General features: G+C 42.0%; 2 protein-coding genes across 3 annotated transcripts in view; one reads left to right on the plus strand and one right to left on the minus strand.

The window, feature by feature from the left end:
* The first annotated feature begins 1979 nt into the window (after positions 1-1979).
* Positions 1980-12056, plus strand: LOC119500333 (desmin-like). Of its 2 annotated transcripts, none has more exons than XM_037790018.1 (10): positions 1980-2680; positions 4777-4837; positions 5028-5123; positions 6096-6257; positions 6968-7093; positions 7239-7349; positions 9145-9254; positions 9353-9399; positions 10021-10115; positions 10842-10946. In XM_037790018.1, the coding sequence occupies exons 1-10, from the start codon at positions 2088-2090 to the stop codon at positions 10929-10931; spliced, it is 1491 nt and encodes a 496-aa protein (XP_037645946.1). In that variant the 5' UTR covers positions 1980-2087; the 3' UTR covers positions 10932-10946. The 2 variants fall into 2 exon arrangements, with proteins under 2 accessions (XP_037645946.1, XP_037645948.1); XM_037790020.1 differs by lacking the exon at positions 10842-10946 and adding an exon at positions 11296-12056 and having other exon boundaries at positions 2088-2680.
* Positions 12057-13655: 1599 nt separating this feature from the next.
* The window catches only part of tmem198a (transmembrane protein 198a), a 41140-nt gene continuing 36270 nt past the window's right edge, over positions 13656-18525 (minus strand). The window contains exon 7 of the mRNA XM_037790398.1: positions 13656-16905. Within this exon, the coding sequence (XP_037646326.1) occupies positions 16753-16905 (153 nt within the window). The 3' untranslated portion in view covers positions 13656-16752. The remainder of the gene's footprint in view (positions 16906-18525) is intronic.

Here is an 18525-nt window from a genome sequence, read left to right on the forward strand (position 1 = left end):
CATGGAATAAAATATATAATGTGAAAGGGTTGCATGTTGTGACAAACCATCAGAGAATTATCACCCAACTCTGCAACTCCATGGAGCTTTAAAGCCTATTTTAACCAATAGTGCATTGCTGATATGCACAGATTGGTCCACTTACATCGAGGGGTGTGTGAGTCTAGTGGAGAGCACTTATGACAAAATGGAGAGAGTGAGTGACCTTCCCAACAGCAGCTCTAGCAGTCAAACTGCACTGCTCCTTATGTAACCAAGGGTAAACACATAACTCCAGCTCTATTGCTACTGGCACGGTCCTAACTCACAAATTATATAAGATAGATCCTGTTGTGCAGCATTAAGACACTGCTAAAAGTATAACTTTTATGTGATTGAAGGGATTAAATCAATACAGTCATTAACGTGTCATGCATCGATAAAAATGAGGCTGTATATCTCAACAGGAAGAGGTGCTTTTGTGAGCCAGTATCTTTGGCACCGTTTGATCTTGCATACACTGAATTACGGTAAGTAGCTTTGGCTATTTCAAACGTGAAGCTATTTAAACCTGATTTAAAAGTGGATGTGATCTATTTTAGTCTATTGACATATAGACTGTAGCTCTTCTGGATGGGGTATACGGATAGTGATAGCAAGCCCCTACTCTATAACAACTGCAGAGACTGACTTACTCACGCACATACTTACTTAATCACTCAATCATGCATCCATCCAAGAACGCAAGCATACGCACACACACACACACACACACACAAACAGAAGGCCACCGCCCTTTCACAGTTGAAACCAGAACCCTTCGACAGCTGAATCGAGGGCTCGCAACAGGCACATGGGGAGAGAAATGAGAAGAGAAGAGGGGGAGGAGATATGGAGGAAAGGCCTGTAGAATAATGGATGACACATCAAGATACTGAAATGAAGTGATTTACAAAAATAGCAATATGACATTCTTCTTTAAAAGGTAGTCATTTATTATGAAATGTTATTGATACAATTGACCTCAAATTGGCAAAATAAATGACCAAAAAGAAGAAGTCACATCACTAAAAGCAAAAGATGCTCTATAACAAAGATGACGCATTTCAATGGTTTGAAATGGTATACACTTCCTGCCTCCTACGTGGGCGTGGTCTTGACGTGTCCGCCTCTTCCCCCCATCACTCCTCCTCGTGTTGTGAACGTCATGTGATGGATGAAAACAGATTGGGTTATATTTGCATAATGTATTTATATTTAATATTTTTTGCCAACATTAGATATTTACACAGCTAACAGCAATATTTAGCATTACAAAAATGTCTTAACTAGAGCGAAAGGTCTTGAACAAAGTTACTTTTCTCCTGATTTGTCCGTCGGGAAAATGTCATTTTAGTGTCAGAATATTCGGAATATATGTGGCTTGTGAAAAATGGGTCCAATATTTACTTTGGTGACTATGGGGTGAAAGAATCAGTCATGAACTGTGTTCACGTTCACTTCTCCCATTGGAGTTAATAGACTCGGGACCTGCCGCTAGTCTCCTAAAGCGGGGTAATGGTGAAACCCACGTGACACAGATACAGGAATGTCTCTGATAAAAGTCATCCAAGGATTGCAATTGTGATTGGGATGATGAGCACATAATTAAACTATATTTGCTCTTTGACTAAAGCAGCCATTTGATTCTATTTTTAACGGTTACCTCGTTTTTCGAAAGTGACCTCATAGTCTCTACAAAACGGCACCATTCATGTTAATTTACAGATTTAAGATGATTCGATAAAAGTAATCTGGTGTAGGAATGAAATAACTTTCTCTGCTAACATGTGATTGTTTTCCCACTTTTAACGCATGATCAATTAAAGGAAAATGGGAGGCGCAGTGGAGGGGTGGAGTAGGAGGTAGTGAGAGTAGAGATGGGGTGAATGGGGACAGGACGGACGGAGAGGAGGGGTTTGCTGTGGGAGTGGGTGTGGTAAATCTACAAATAGCTGCGCTCAGTGTCTGGCATTTCTTCACTCCGTCTCTCTCCCAGTTGCCCAGTGGGACATTTGGGTCTCAGCACTTCCATCCAAACCAGAAAACAACCAACCAGTCAACCAGCCATGAGCAAGTATTCCAACTCGGCCCAGTCGGCCTCTTCATACCGTCGCACCTTCGGCTCTGGCATCAGCTCAACCCCAATGTCCTCCCACTTCTCCTCTGGAGGAGTAGGAGGTGGACGCAGCTCCTCCGCAAGCCACATGTCCTCCAGAGTCTATGAGGTCAGGAACACCGCCGTCCCCTCCTACTCCGGCTACCGGGTGTCCTCCGGCGTTGGGGGAGCTGGGGGAGCTGGGTACGGCTCCTCTTCGGCCGTGCGCACCTACTCTGGCGAGAAACTTGACTTCAACCTGGCCGATGCCATGAACCAGGACTTCCTCAACACAAGGACCAACGAGAAGGCCGAGCTCCAGCACCTCAACGACCGCTTCGCCAGCTACATCGAGAAGGTGCGTTTCCTGGAGCAGCAGAATGCGGCGCTGACGGTGGAGATCGAGAAGCTGAAGGGCCGCGAGGGGCCCGGCCGCGTGGCTGAGATGTATGAGGATGAAATGAGGGAGCTGAGGAGGCAAATAGAGGCCCTGTCCAACCAGCGCGCCCGCGTGGAGGTGGAGAGAGACAACCTGGCTGATGACTTGCAGAAACTGAGGCTCAGGTAAGTCAGACGATGGCTCAATGCATGCACCTTTAAAAAGTGTCAATGAATGAGGACGCTGGCTTATTGTTTTAACAGTAAGTTCCCAGAAAACTGAGTGAGCAAGAAACCTACGTTAAGTCTTCCAGAAAAATAAACGCCAACTGGTTTTAGACAGGGTCTCAGTCACATCACACTTCTATTATTGGGTAGTACAAATGTCTTCTTCATCAGGGGTTCCTAAACTTGTTGGCTTGTTGTGACCCTTTAAAGCAAAGCAATTTGTACTCGCAAACCCTCGTCACAGGTTTAATATGCAGTTGTGAGCAGTTTAACCAATGAGTGATGTTCCCTTCTCATGAAACTCTCCAGTATTCAACAATAATACATCTAATATTAAAGAAAAGTCCTCAAACAAAACTGAAACCAAACTAAAAAACATTTTTTTCATGTTAATCATCTAATGACCCTAAATTTTTTTTCTTACGACCCCTATAGGGGGTCTTGACCCCCAGGTTGCCAACTGCTTGTCTCCATCAGAAAAACAGGGTGACTCATTGCTGGATGTTTGTAGGAAGAGAAAATGGGAATAAATGGAAAGCAGGAGAAGGGAGAAAGAGATAGTTAATGCAATGAAAGAAGTGAATGCCCATCAGCATGTGGCAGCGAAGACAACTGGCTCATTTCCAGAGGGTGTCTCTTCTCTTCTCTTCTGGAGAAAAGGGAAACAACAAAGTAGAATAGCTACACTTCAATGAGTGTTACGGTCCACCAGCTTTGTTTTCTAATTTGTTCACAAGAGACATAGCAGAGGAAAATGAAGAAAGAGAGACAGAGAGAGAGAGATTAGAGAAGTAGACAGATAAAGTTTCAGTCAGACAGAAAGAGAAGCAAACAGACAAAAATGAACAGATGAACACACAGTCGGTTATGTTTGTGAATTCATAGTGAGCGTAAAACTAAGAAAAAACAGAGCAAACATTTTAAAAAGCCAAAAAACAGCCCTCCTTATACACATTGCTTGTGTGTTTGTGTGCATGTGCATGTGTGACAGAGAGAGAGAGAGCTGTGATGTGGGTGTATCTCTCTGAGAGGTCTATTTGTAGCTACCAGGTCAGCTCTTTGACTTTTTGTATTTCTGTCACTGCAACAGCAAAGCAGCATCACTTAAATTGAAGTTTATATAGAAATACACGCACACACTAACACATGCAGAACTTCCAATTCACACCCACACAGCACAAACGCAACAAACATTCACTTATCACTTTCTTTCCATCAACCATTTTTAAATTGTTGCCTGCAGCATTGAGTGAAGCTCACCAGAGCACCTGCTGCTCTGACTGAGATCAAAATACACACACAGACCCCCTGCCTGCCAACAGTTACAATGCATGCATGCACACATGCACACACCCACTCACAAACACACACACACACACACACACACACACGCACACACACTAAACATGCTGAATTATATAGTGTAAAAACACATTTATCTAAAAAAATATTTCTCCAGCTGCACCTGCAAAAAGCAGGGAGTGAAAAAATAAACAAAATAAATAATAGGTATTTGCCGCACAGACAACAGCAACAAAAACAAGATACTGCATTGAATTAATATTTAACAAACCGGTGACTTTAGATGCATTTAGTGACACCTTTGCAGTTTGTAAATGCATACATTACATGCATGCATTTTCTACATGTTCCAGTTGTTCAGGGGGGCAGAGTGAAATGCTAATTCTGGAAACAGCACCAGTCAAGGGCAGACTGTTCCTTCTCATTGTTACCCTTCTGACTGTGACAGTGTGACAGCAGCTGCACCACAGCTTTAGGACTCAACGAGCGAGTGCATGTGTGTGTGTGTGTGTGTGTGTGTGTGTGTGCGCTTGTACAGCTATCTTTGTGAGGACCAATTTGAGTTTTAGACCTTCAGAGTGAGGACATTTTTGGAAAGTGAGGACCTTTTGAGCAGAGAGCTGCAGGAATGAGAGGTGGAACTAGTTTAGCTGTTTAGTAATTGTCCCAGGGGAAGAAGCTGTGCTTTCCGACACAGTTGTCGTATTTGTATTCACTTATCTTTCAACTTTCCTTGCTCTTGCTCTCCCCAGACTGCAGGAGGAGGTCCACCAGAAGGAAGAGGCTGAGAGCAACCTTTCTGCCTTCAGAGCCGTATGTATTTCCATAAAATCATACCTTTATATCTAATTTTATCCCCAAAAGCCTGAAGTAAAAAATGAAACACCCCATGCTATGACAACTTCACACTTTCTTTATCTCAGTTTCTTGTTCTACCTGCACCTTTTGACCCTTTCTGTTAGTTATATTATAATATTTCTTCTGTTTCTGCGTTCGTATCCAGGATGTTGACAATGCCACTCTGGCCAGGCTGGACCTGGAGAGACGCATTGAGAGCCTGCAAGAGGAGATCGCTTTCCTCAAGAAGATCCATGAAGAGGTCTGTTGATATGTCTATAAATTCTGGCCACCACACCTGCAGTATGTCTATGTACTATGTATGTCAGTAGGATGGTGTGTACTGTATCATATAACAGCTTAGTGCAAGGCTATATTGTAACATTAGACTCTTCAAAGAGATCAAATATTCCACACTTAAACACACCCACTGATGTGCACATTTACACAGTCCCACACACACACTCTTTTCCTGTACGAAAATGACAGTTTGGGCATACACGTCTTAAACAAAGCAAATGCAATAAGTGCCCGTTCGTGCACATTCACCCACAGACATCAAAGGATATGCCGAGCCACACACTCGGACACATGCCAGCCCAGTGGAGATCCCTTCCTGTCATTTTGCCTCAACTTTGACCTCTCAGAAATGCTGAACTGCCGATTGGTAGAAGAGCATGTCAGCTGTTGTGCGTGTCTGTGAGGGAGAGAGAATGTGTGCATGTGAACAGATGCAAAGCTTTTTATATCTTTTGGTTCGACCATAAGACAGCTGAGTGGGACCAAAGCTTACTAGTTTTATAATGTTAAACCAGTCTCGTGCTATTCTTGATTTCTAAAAATATCTTAATAACGTGCCACTGGGCTAATTTGTGGTTTGACATTTTACATTTCCACTATATTAATATGTAAATGTCATAGATGTTGGCCGCCCTACCCTGATTTTATTGATTTATTTATGTTTGAACCCTTCCCTTTCATGAGTTCCAATGTGAACTTAGTAAAAGTAAAAGTGTTTCAACATTAGTGATTAATGCAGACAAGGCTTAAATGAGAATTTGCATCTGATTCGACTGCTATCAGAGAAGTCAAATACGCATTACTGGTCGCTAGAATGATCATAGATGTGGTCAGTAGGGGCCTACTACGCCATAAAAGTGAAGAGAAACTTAAAAAATGATTTCTTCTCTATAACCTTTCTGTCTTTTTTTTTAATCATCCTGTCACCTTGTAGGAGATCCGTGAGCTGCAGAGCCAGATGCAGGACACTCAGGTACAGGTCCAGATGGACATGTCCAAACCCGACCTGACCGCCGCTCTGAGGGACATCCGCGTGCAGTACGAGGGCATCGCCGCCAAGAACATCTCAGAGGCTGAAGAGTGGTACAAGTCTAAGGTACAATTTATTTATTTCGGCATAGAGAGGAACGATACAAGGACACAAAATATTAAAGGTGCTGTTGAATACATTCACAAAATCATGGACCAGTGAGGTCTTAACAATAGAAAACACAGTAGACCTACTCAGTCCTCAGGGATATAAGTAGCAGCGTCCCCACCATATATGGAGCCTGCCAATGATAGCAGAGACAGCACAGTGCTTTGCAAGCCATTTAGTCCTCTTTTTGGATATCCCAAGTTGTTGAATCCCTCTAACGATCAGCCTGTGAGTGTGTCCTTGGCTTCCAAATGTGAAAACAAGTAGAGTGCACCTTTAACCCAGCTCTGAGATGGTATTTAGGAGCAGTCTTTAATGACCTTGGCACAGGAATGCTTGTACATTCTCACTGAAGGTGGAAAATAGTTTGATATGTCCTCTACTATGAAGTCAACTATTCTGTCATGATGTGCATCCCTTTGTAAGAACAACAGCCATTGAAGATGTGAGACATTGTCTCAGTGATTTGTTCTGTACTGTGATGCAAACAATGAGGAACCTGAGTGGTAGGAAACCAGATAGAAAGGTTTAGTTGAGTCTGGTGAAGAGGACTTGTAGTCTGGCTTTTACTGTGAATGTGACAATGTCCTGATTGAGCGCAGCGTGCTTGAGGAATGAATTGCACTGCTAAAACCTCCTCATCCACCTCTCTCTCTCTCTCTCCTTAGGTGACTGATCTGAATGTGGCTGTGAACAAGAACAACGATGCGCTGCGTCAGTCCAAGCAGGAGTCCATGGAGTACAGGCACCAGATCCAGTCCTACACCTGTGAGATCGACTCACTCAAGGGCACTGTGAGTGTTGTCTTCAGCATCTGTTTTATTCAAATCTTTAGTTTCTTAATAAGCATATACTTTCTGTCAAAGACACACAGCCTTTATCTCAATCATTCATGCTGTGTTAGACCACTTCTGACTTCCTGTCTCTGCTCCCCTTTAGAATGAGTCTCTGCTGCGTCAGATGAGAGACATGGAGGACCGCATGTCCCGCGAGGCCTCTGGTTACCAGGATAGTATCTCACGGCTGGAGGAAGAAATCGCTAAGATGAAGGTAATTAGCTTAATGATTATACACAGACTCTTCAGTCCAGGACGCCACCAGATTATAGAAAGTAGTATCAAACTGGTGCAGAATTCAGGATATTTTTTTCACTCTGGTGATAATCATTGACTAGAGATGAGTGGAGCAGGTGGACCCAAACACAGGAGATTACAGGCAACATGAACTTGGAGAAATAATTTTTATTCAAGGTTCGATAAACATCTCACAACAAAATCAAGGATCCAACAAAGACTGAACCAAAAACTTGAATACAAACTAACCTGACGAGAGGATGAAGTGCAGGTGAGAGGAATGAGGTGATTAGATAGGAGTGTGGCGGTACTGAGTTCCCCAGACTTTAGTTGTTCAGTCAGAAGACTGAAAAACAGTTCCCATCCACATAATAATATAAAATAAAATGCCTTCTTAATAATAATAATGAACAAATGCCTCTTCAATAATGAACAAATGCCTCTATATTAACAAACAATTAAGGAAACTGAAATATTGGTTTGTGTTTTTCCTTTTACCCTCCTTTAAAGTTTTCCCAAATAAAATACACTAAAAGAAATGGGTATAAAGGGTTTCATTGAAAATCAACAAATGAATAGAATACAAAAATACAGCCTGCAGGCGTTAGGCTATTGTAAGGCAAGCCAGATCGTTGCACAAATAGCACCTAAACGTCCCAGTGCAGGTAACCCAATTGGTTGGCACTTAACTTGTTTCCCCAACTAGGAGAGTCAACACTCTCAACAAACAAAACACAAAGATCACAGAATCCCAAAAGGGCCCAAAACAGACCAGAGTTTCTGATAAAGCTGATAACACATGTTGCATTGAGTGAAGGAGAGATCAGAATGACACTAGGTGTGCAGTTTCCCTCCTCTTTTAAGCCCTACAGAAAGGGCGTCGTTACACCCTGATTGGCCAAGAGGGGAATGCACCAAGCTGCTCTCAACTATCATTTAAGAGCCAGTCCCCACACCCTGCGCAACAGGTGAACTGAATAACCCTCTAATCACTCAGCAACTCAACCAAAAAAACACCAGGGAAAAGGGAAACAACAGCAAACACCAGAGAATTGGCAGCTGCCACAGGAGAATGGGCAGAAAGCTGATTGGCTGAGGGGAAAACACTGGGAGCAGGAAAGGACCTGATTGGTTGGGAGGAACTAAAGAGGCTGATTCAGAGCAGGTGTGTAGATACAGTACAGGAACGCAGAAAACCCAAAACACATAGTTTGTTCCAATACATAGTATGTCAAATGCAGTGTTACAGAAATACCAGGATGTCCAACTACATCCGGTCTCATTTTGCAGTATGCAAGCCAGCATGCTTTTCTGGCTATTCTGACCCACAATCCTCTGTGCAGCAGCTATATGAGCAAGAGGGTCAAAGTTCAAGGTGCAATGTTATGACAAAGTATGACCAAATTGTATGCATACTGTACGTACTTTGTAAGGGTAGCTGCAGTATGTACTAAAAGTGAAAACATAAAGTATGTGATTTGGAATGTAGCCACAGAAAACCATTCCAGTCTACAAAAAGTCTGAGAGCATCTGGACACAGTGCCAAACTGTGACAAGATCATAGATTTAGCCACTACATTACTGATTATAAAAATGAACTGACAGCAGAGTGCCACTGAAACCTCCAATGGGAACGCTGTGACTTTACAGCTATTACAGGTTTTCTTCACACAGTCTTTGGACCCTTTTATTGCAGTTTCCCCAGGTGAGTTTGTGCTTGGTGTGAAGTGTATTTGAGCAGACAATAAAACTTGTTATGTATTGGTTTAAAGGATGATATGGCTCGTCACCTGAGAGAGTACCAGGACCTCCTCAATGTGAAGATGGCCCTTGATATTGAAATCGCCACCTACCGCAAGCTGTTGGAGGGAGAGGAGAGCAGGTGTGTGTGTGTGCTGCTCATTGAGATATGTCATTTCTATATTGTATTTCCCTCCTATTACCCTCTTGTAATACTGAATATTGTGTCCCCTCCTCCAGGATCACTTTGCCTGTCCAGTCTGCTTATTCCTCTATTGGATTCAGAGGTAGGAGAAACAGCACACATTGTTCCTTAAATTACCCATAAAATCCATTTCACATTCCAGATGAGTCAGAAAGGGGATACAAAAGGGACTAATTATAGCTTGTGACTGTATATGGAAGGTGCTATTCTGAGGCTATTGCATGTTGCACACCTGCAGTGACACATTCTGACCACTGTGTGGCGATACATGACATGTCAAAAACCCTCATTGCGTTTTGATGCACAGAGGCAATCACCAACAAGCCACACATCAATAATCACACATCTTAGCCCACTTGATGTATTAACAGTCCAAATGTGCAATTAATCTTTGCCAATATACCCTTCCCTTGTGTCCACTTTGCGGCTGGTTAAATGAAAACAGTGTGCAGTGATTAAAGGTGATGTATTAGGTGCAGCCACGATTCATTAGCTCAGATTGAATATTACACTTTGACGTGGTAGTCGTACCTGCTGCGCAGATGGTTTCATGGTCGTCCCCTTCATGTGCAAGGCATGTCATCATGTTGTTCAAAGCCAATTCATTTAGTCTTCCAACTGAATGAACTTTGTGTAACTGTAGCAAAGCTTATTGTGTGAGTTTATGAGGCAGTGTAAGAGCTGTATGAATGTATTGTTACAGAGACCAGTCCTGAGTCCCAGCATCAGCAGCGCTCCTCAGAGGTTCACTCCAAGAAGACTGTTCTCATCAAGACCATCGAGACCCGCGATGGAGAGGTGTGACAACAAACACACACACACACACAAAAAACATACTGTATATTTATGTATATATACATACAATGCACTTTCAGCTCCAATACACCCATAGCCCTATTTCACTAACAAAGACCACGCCAATAACAATATGGGTTTGACATATGCGTAGAAGATGGTTGGAGCCATGATGATGTAGGAGGGATGGATTAAGGGTCCAGAAGGAGAATGAAGGGTAAGGGGATGAAGGGATGAGGATCGAGGGATGAAGGGATGAGGGGATGAAGGGTAAGGGATGAGGGCTGAGGGATGAGGGGATGAAGGGTTGTGGGTAGAGGGATGGAGGGATAAGGGGAAGAGGGATGAAGGAAGGAATCAGGGACTGGGCCGGATGGATGGAGGAAAGCGATGTCGGACCGGTGTCGTCTGGAGGCATGAGGGTACCGCGGGGAGTTGAGACTAAGTGGAGGAGCCGTCTCTTTGTGAGCTCTGATGTTTGCAAAGCCCCCAGTGGTTCCTGTATTCAAACAAAAGAAAGGGTTTGTGGAACAGGGATGTAAAAACTGAGTCATAGGGGAAGGGAACGGATCAGGTGTGCTTTAACTTTTGTGCGGGAATGGGATGTATTCGAGGCATGGTCTTTGTTCCCAAAAACTTCATATATGTGATATAATTTTTGCACCTATTTATTTTAGATAACAATAATTCTCAAACTGAATAATTTGTATGTGTTATATTCTTATCCAGATGAAGTTTTCTATGAGCCAGGGTGCTAGTGCCCAGTCTGTAAGTCTGGTCCCAATATCCCACCTACTGTTTTTATCATCTGTTCACTGAAGCAAACTACCAGATTTCAGATCTAAAATAGGCTGAAGTTGCATGTGGCTATGGCAGCATGGATCCTACAGAGAGTATAAAGCAATCTATCTATTGAAATCCTAGCTGCAAAAACATTTCTAACTGTTCCCTGAGATCTTGTAGTTTGCGTCGACCCTTTATTAAAGACACTTTAAGTGAACCTCACCTGCTTCCATGAAGCAGCTTCACTGTCAGGCGGCCTCTGTTCCTCACCTTCACTTCACTCCAAACAATACCTGCTTCACTGCTGATGTTAAAATACTCTCACATATTACCTGCAACACTCTGCAGTCCTTAACATTGATAATTAATATGTTTTTTTTTTTATGTTTCTCCTCCTCAGGTTGTCAGCGAGTCCACACAGCATCAGCAAGACATCATGTAAACCAGAAGAGGGCAACGTTAGAAACACCATATATAATAAATTAATAAAAAAAATAGCACAAAAATGGACATTTTCCTACCATGATTCATAAGCTGAGCCTATTTTTAGAGACGGAGTGCTGATCATTTCAGCTGATTTAAAAGGAAACATGAAATTATATAAGTGAATGCAACCACTGTATACATTATTTTCAGGAGATGTGCAGTATGGAGGCACAACGCACTGCCTTTAGCCTGGTTTTAAATAAAGGTCATTCCAGGAATAATGCTCTATTCGTGTTACTTTCCTTCTCTCAAAAACACACCTGAATTTGTCATAATCTTGTCTGCAGGAATATTTCAATGGCAAGAGTAGAGTTTTAAATGAACAACAAGGCTTTGTGAAGCTGTATTGGCCCAGTATCCACAGGGAGGTTTGCAATGGGCCTGAAACAACATGGTCAAAAAATTATATTTTAACGGTACTTTTCACTGCACATATTCCAAGTCTCTCTGTGCAAATGTACAAGTATGGCTTGATTAAGAAGGGCTTTATATAACTGATTTAAGGAATGTGGGATGTTGTGTCAGAAACACAAACATCTAATAAAGAAAAAGGAACTCAGTCATGTTTGAAGTTTGAGCTCTGTGCTGGCTGTTTGGTTGTATGAGTATGAGTGACCATGATATGCTGCTTCACTGCGGCCAAAAACTCAAATAAAGACATTTGTTATCACCTTGTGTCACTTGAGTGAGCCAATTTCTTAAAATTTTGGGTTTTAAGTCTGTATAGCACATGTATTGTGTAAGACAGTCTCTACTCATTAGCATTCCTCAGATAGCGCTCACGCCTTTGCATTGGTCCCTTTATGAACTACTTCTACCCACTGCATTCATCATCTGATGTGGCCTGTGTTAGCTTCTAAAATGATTCTAGCTCTCCCAGCCAAGCGTAACCGGCTTCTGTTAACATTTAATTCACTTTTTATGAAGAGAATAGAAGTTGCCGCCCTGTTGAAATTATCAGTAACAGGGCTGATCTCGGTGCAGGGGAAAGTGAACAATGGCTTGTTAATGAGCTGGCCTCGGTCGTTCTTTGTTTCCAGAGGAAAGCAGATTAGCACAGCATCAAGAGTTATATAGTGTGTGCGGTTTGTGTCTGAAGTCACTGGACTGAAAATGTCAGCAGAGATAAAAAAAAAAACAGAAAGAAAAGAAAGATGCAGTGAAGGCAGTGAATAAACGAGCGCGCCAAGAAAGAGAGCGAGACCGGGAGGGTGGTACGGGGGAGAAAACAAAGAGAGAGCGTACAAATATAATGAAAAGGTTATTCAGAGACACCGAGAAAAAGGGTTGAGGCAGAACAAAGATAGAAGAAGCACAGAGAGAAAGTAAGTGGGAGACTTTTGTGCAACATTGATCAGAACTTTCTATCTCCATCACTGTTTTTTTCCAATGCCAACAGCTTCCCAATCACTATAAATAGGGGCGGCACTTTGCTCTTTCATTTCCTTCAGATAAAGTCAGTTGACCTCTGTGACCTCTCCTCTATCATCTGGTGAAAGGGCATATTGAGGCATTCAGGCGTATAGAAAATGTCACATGTGGCTCCATTTTGTGCTGCTTAAAGCTTTTTGTGCCTGATTAGATTTGTATTTGACTGAGTCAGTGTACAATGGCTCATACCATGACATACATACCGCGTTCCATAACTGCTGCACTGTAGCTTGTTATGAAGCTGCAATAGCCTGAAACCTACTGTCGAACCAATTCAATGTATTAGTGGAAGAGAGACATCATAAAGATGGACTCAACCAGCCAATCAGATGCTTAGCTTTTGTTATGTTATGTAACTCCCTCATAGTTCTTTATCATGGCCTGCAGAGCAGTAAGAAGTATTGCATAAATAAGGATATACTGTATAGCTCGACCAATACTTATATTTGAAAGTTTAAAACAATCTGACAATGATATATCAGCCAATAGTATATTTGTGTATGTGTGGTGGGTCTGTATTAGTCATGTTCTGGGTACATAAATGTGTTTACACAGTCACATTGTGGGGACTCGCTTTACTTTTGGGGACAAAATGCACGTCCCCATAACGTAAATCATTACATTTTAGGGTGAAGACTTGGTATAAGTTTAGGGTATGGTTGAGTTTAGGTTACGGTTAGGATTAGGCAAGTAGCAGTCATGGTTAGGATAAGTCTCCAGGCAATGAACGTTAGTCAATGCAATGTCCTCTTAAGTGATGGAAACGTGAATATGTGTGTGTGAATGAATGCATTTCTATATACATAAATCACAATGTAGGAACAGTAAAGACAAACAAGACCATTAGATTGTAGAATCACAATGTTTATCATATTTTAGGTCCATATAAATTCATGCTATCAATAATAATAATAATAATAATAATAATAATACACAATTAAACAGGTGGTAGGGAAATTAATTGCCGTCTCTTCTCGTAATGTGGAGCAATTATTGAATTGCTGATGGCTGCTGATAATCAGAGTCAAGGCTCAGTTTGTTGGCTGATTTTCAACAGCAGGATGAGAACGATAGAAGTGCATCAACCACCCAGCCAAACCAAACCAACCGGACGGACAGTACAGTAGTAACGCAATATAAAACTCATCCAATCAGCTGGATGAATGACATAAGCAATCATGGAAATGAAAGAAAACACATTTGTACATTTAAAAAGTATTTACAGTTCAATATCTACAGTGTTTCCCCAACGTATTTTCAGCAGTGATGGGCACAGAAAATAATAGAAACAAAAAATACAACTGACAATTTAATTATAATGATTAATTTCGTACCCACATTACAAACGGGGCTTACCATTTTGTTAACTTTTGCCTTTCTAAAATGTAAAAGACAGTGATGACTACAGTAAAAACACAAAAGAAGACCCAAACTGGACTGAAGTGTAAGCAAAACAGCAAATAACACTTGAACAGCCACTACTGCAAAACATGATTGGCGTAACAATGATACAGCAGAATAAAAGGTGTCTTAGCATAATGCATGTCAAGAGTAGGGAAATTATTCAAATACCTTTTCAAAGCCCTTTAACATGGACAGCGTAGACTAGAGAGGAGAGATGAGAGGAGAGGAGAGAAGAAGAGAAGAGTTGAACCTATTGACTGTGGCAGAAAAGGCTACGATTGGTCCTTTCAAGATTCACTAAAAATCACTATAAATGAGTTTCTTAATTATGTAAACACTGACTGAGGTCACTGAAAACAATGAGATTAGGATGTTCCTTGTCTGTACACTGTTGATTTCAAAACACTTCAGACAGATGTAAATTTTGTTTTGTGCACGCCGGGACCAACAAACTCGAAATGGAAATCGGAGGTTTTCACATGACGACAGTGACACACTGAAACACTGACACATTTGGAAACAGTTACACACGGATTCTCATGCAGTAATGGGTTAGGGTGAGAATGATTGGTCCTACAGTGCCAAGCCCGCCACATCCCAGCAGGTATTTAGTATTTAAGTACAGTACTGTGGAATCGTTTTCTTCATCTAAACCTCATAAAGCAAAATCCTCCCAAAAAAAAATGACATAAAACACAATCCAAGTGGCCATAATGTGTTTACAGTAACATTTAGTCTCAGAGGGAATTGTAACATTGGAGGTGTTGGTGTTTATTGAGTGGAACTACAGCACCTCAGGAGGTTCAAATAAAACAAAAATAGTTCCTTTGTACTGAAAATACTTCCTGTATAAATCCCCCACCTCTCTGGATGAGCAGTACAACATCGATGTTTGGAGCACATTTGAATTCACACGCAAACGCATGTAACACACAGACGTTATGCACATATAAACAGCAAGTCTAGAAAAAGAAAGGTCCAATAGTAAACATTAGAGGGCGCCATTTGCAAATGACTTCATCTTTTCATCATCATTTACAGCATCATTTATCCTCCTCCTCCTTCTTCTTTTCATCATATAACACTTCATCCAAACCATAAGATTCACTTCATCTTTAACCGGAATATTGACAAAAAAAAAAAGAGGAAAAACAATAGAGCATGTTTTACATACATTACAATGAATCCCCCTCTCCTGGGCCAATATGTGGTGCAATCCATCACTTCCCACAGGGCGTCTGTGTCCACTCACACACACACACACACACACACACACACACACACACACACACACACACACACACACACACTATATTTAACATATCACTGCCATGTATTGTCCCCTCAAAACTCTCAAATCCCTGGACCAGTGACCAGTATCAGATAGCAGTTTCTTGTCTTTTTGTATGCATGTTTAGACTTTAGATTTTTTTAGGATAAGAAGAGGAAAAAGGACATAGCACTTGGAAACATGTCAACAAAGATAATTACATACAGTAGCTTACAAAAAAGTGTTTTAAATTCAGTGGATAGAGGAGAAGAAGAGGGGAGGTCCGTGGTTAAAACCGCTGGCGATCGAGGGCAAAAGGAGAGTGCAAACACATTCCCCTTGGAACATGGCATCAATGTAGGTGATGACACATGGGGAGTGTTCGTGGGTGAAATAACATGAAAATCGTCTTCGGTGTTAACTCTTTGATCCTAAAAGCAGTCCCTGTTCTGCATTGTGAAGCAGCAGAAGACATGTCGGGATTCACAGGCTGTCAGTGACGATTACAGGCTGACTTCATGTTCACCTCCCTTCCCACGGTGACCTTTCAGGGGAGAAAACGATGAAGACGAGCTGCCTTTCTGTTTCAGTGTGAGCTGTGTGTGGTTTTTTTTGTCGTTTTCCTCCGAGCGCTCTTAATGGAATCCTTGAAGCAAAGCGTTTCCTCCTTAATTTCCCCTGAACTAAAAGATGCTGAGGAAGGTTTATTGAAGGTTGTGCTACCTTGACTCCATGGAAGCCATGTGATGCATTTTTATCTGAAATGGTGCAGCCCTCCTGTGGAGAAACTAGTGTTTTGATTGTTTACCCCCACTGCGATCCCACTGGGAATGACTTCTTATGACTTAAATCAAATGTTCAACAGAGATATTTCCATCAACTCCCCATCAGACAGGTCCGTTATTTCCTTCAGACCAATACAGCAACATAAGAGGTTTGAAGTCAAATACATTATGTGATGACTCATGTTTGAGATTTGACCAATCAGTTCTTGCTCCATCCAAACAAAAAGGCTCTGCTTTTGTGTCTCGACATTCATAAAAAGAACAAAACAGGACCTAAACTGGCCAAATAAATACAACTTGTAACAGGTCTGAGAGGAGAAAACCAGTGTGGGACTAACCACCTTACTGGGACACATTGAGGTTCTGTTGGGTTGGCACATTAGGGTTAGGTTTTCTATCCCAAACTGTGACAAAGAGGTTTGAAGTAGCCTTGTGTGATTGTGTGTGTGGTTGGGTGTACACGTGTTCATGTCCCCCCGTCTCAGATGCGAGCTGGAGGTCCGCTGGGAGCCGTGAGGGGCACTCGGGAGCCGCAGTCGTAGTCGAGTTCGGCCATGCGGGAGCGGCTCATCATTCGACTTTGGGAGTACGCTCGTCTGTCTGTTTGTCTGTCCCTGAAACTCCTGATGTAGCTCTGTGGACAGACGGAGGATACAGGGTTGGGGTAGGAATTTGTAGTGCACAGGCTGTGATAGATAGAACATAATGACTACACAAAAACAAAAACTTATTTGGAGGAAACCATGAACATGACGCCTTCTTATTTTTAATACACAAATGCTGCTTCGATTTTAATAAAGCTAACTTAAATATACTATTATACGGTTTCCTGGTCTCTCCGCTCACAAGTTTTTCCCCAAATTAAATATTCTCAAAAGGACACAAAAAAAAATGCTGGTGTGCACGAAAAAAAATAAATGAACAAAATAAAGCCTGCAGTTGCTCTGCTAATGTTAGTCAAGCGAGAATGCTTGCACAATATAGCAACAAGCTTTTTCCTCATGGCAGGTAATCTGGCTTTTGGCAACTTCGCAGTGGAGAGCCCAGCAGCAGACAACCCTATTTCTCCTAACCACTGCTGATCTGTAAGAGGTGTGAGTTTGAGGTCTGCACTGGTCACAATTTCCACCCTTTTTATGCCTTCAGGAAGGGCGTTGTCACACCCTGATTGGCCAAAGGGAAAATGCAGCCAGCTGCTCCCAACTATCACTCAGGAGCCAGGCTCCACTCCCTGCACAGCAGGTGATCTGAATCATATGCTAATTGCCTCAGGAGTCAGCCAAAATGAATGTGGGAAAAAATATGTTTTCACAAAAGAAAATGAAGACACAATCCTCAGAAAATGGTTGACTACTACACATTGTTGAAGAAAGTGTTTGCCATTTTGGAAAGTACACTTAGAGGAGGGAAACAGCTAGCCTGGCTCTGTCCAAAGGGTAACAAAATCTGCCTGCCAGCACCCCTACAGCTCAATAAGTCCCATGTTATACCTCGTTTTAATGTGTGCAAAAAACGGTTTAGTGTAAAAACAAAAATGTGAGGTTTTTGTGGTTATTTGTGGGTCTATTTCTTGGCCAGGAGCACCTGAAGTCTCAACTATCTGCAGAGGAACCTCACTGAGACAACAAGACTTTGAGAAGTCACTGCTCCTCGTCCCACACAGAGTCCCCCGGTAAAACCCAGATGGCAAATTTTGTTACCATCGAATAGAGCCAGGCTAGCTGTCTCCAATCGTCATGTTTACTAAGCTAAGCTAATTAGCTGCTGGTTTCAGTTTCATATCGAACGTACTGACATGAGATTGGCATCAATCTTCTCATCAAACTCTTGGCAAAGAAAGTGCGCCAGTGTATTTCCCAAAATGTCAAGCTATTCCTTTAAAAGGTACAGTGTGTAGGATTTAGCAGCATCTAGTAGTGTGGTTGCAGATTGCAACCAACTGAGTACCCCTCCGCTCACTCCTCCCTTTCCGAGACTGCGGTAACGTGAGCCGCTGAGTGCAAAACCGTGGTGAAAGGCTCTCTCTAGAGTCAGTGTTTGGTTTGTCTACTACTACTGTAGAAACATGGCGGAGCAACATGGTGGAGAAAAGGACCCGCTCCCTATGTAGATATGAAGGGCTCATTCTAAGCTAACGAAAACACAACGATTCTTAGTTTCATGTGATTATTCACCAATGAAAACATAGTTATGAATATTAAATTCCATTTCTGCTAATAGATCCCCTGAAATGTTACACACTGTTCCTTTAAAG

The sequence above is a fragment of the Sebastes umbrosus genome, chromosome 13 (assembly GCF_015220745.1).
Source record: "Sebastes umbrosus isolate fSebUmb1 chromosome 13, fSebUmb1.pri, whole genome shotgun sequence".
NCBI lineage: Eukaryota > Metazoa > Chordata > Actinopteri > Perciformes > Sebastidae > Sebastes > Sebastes umbrosus.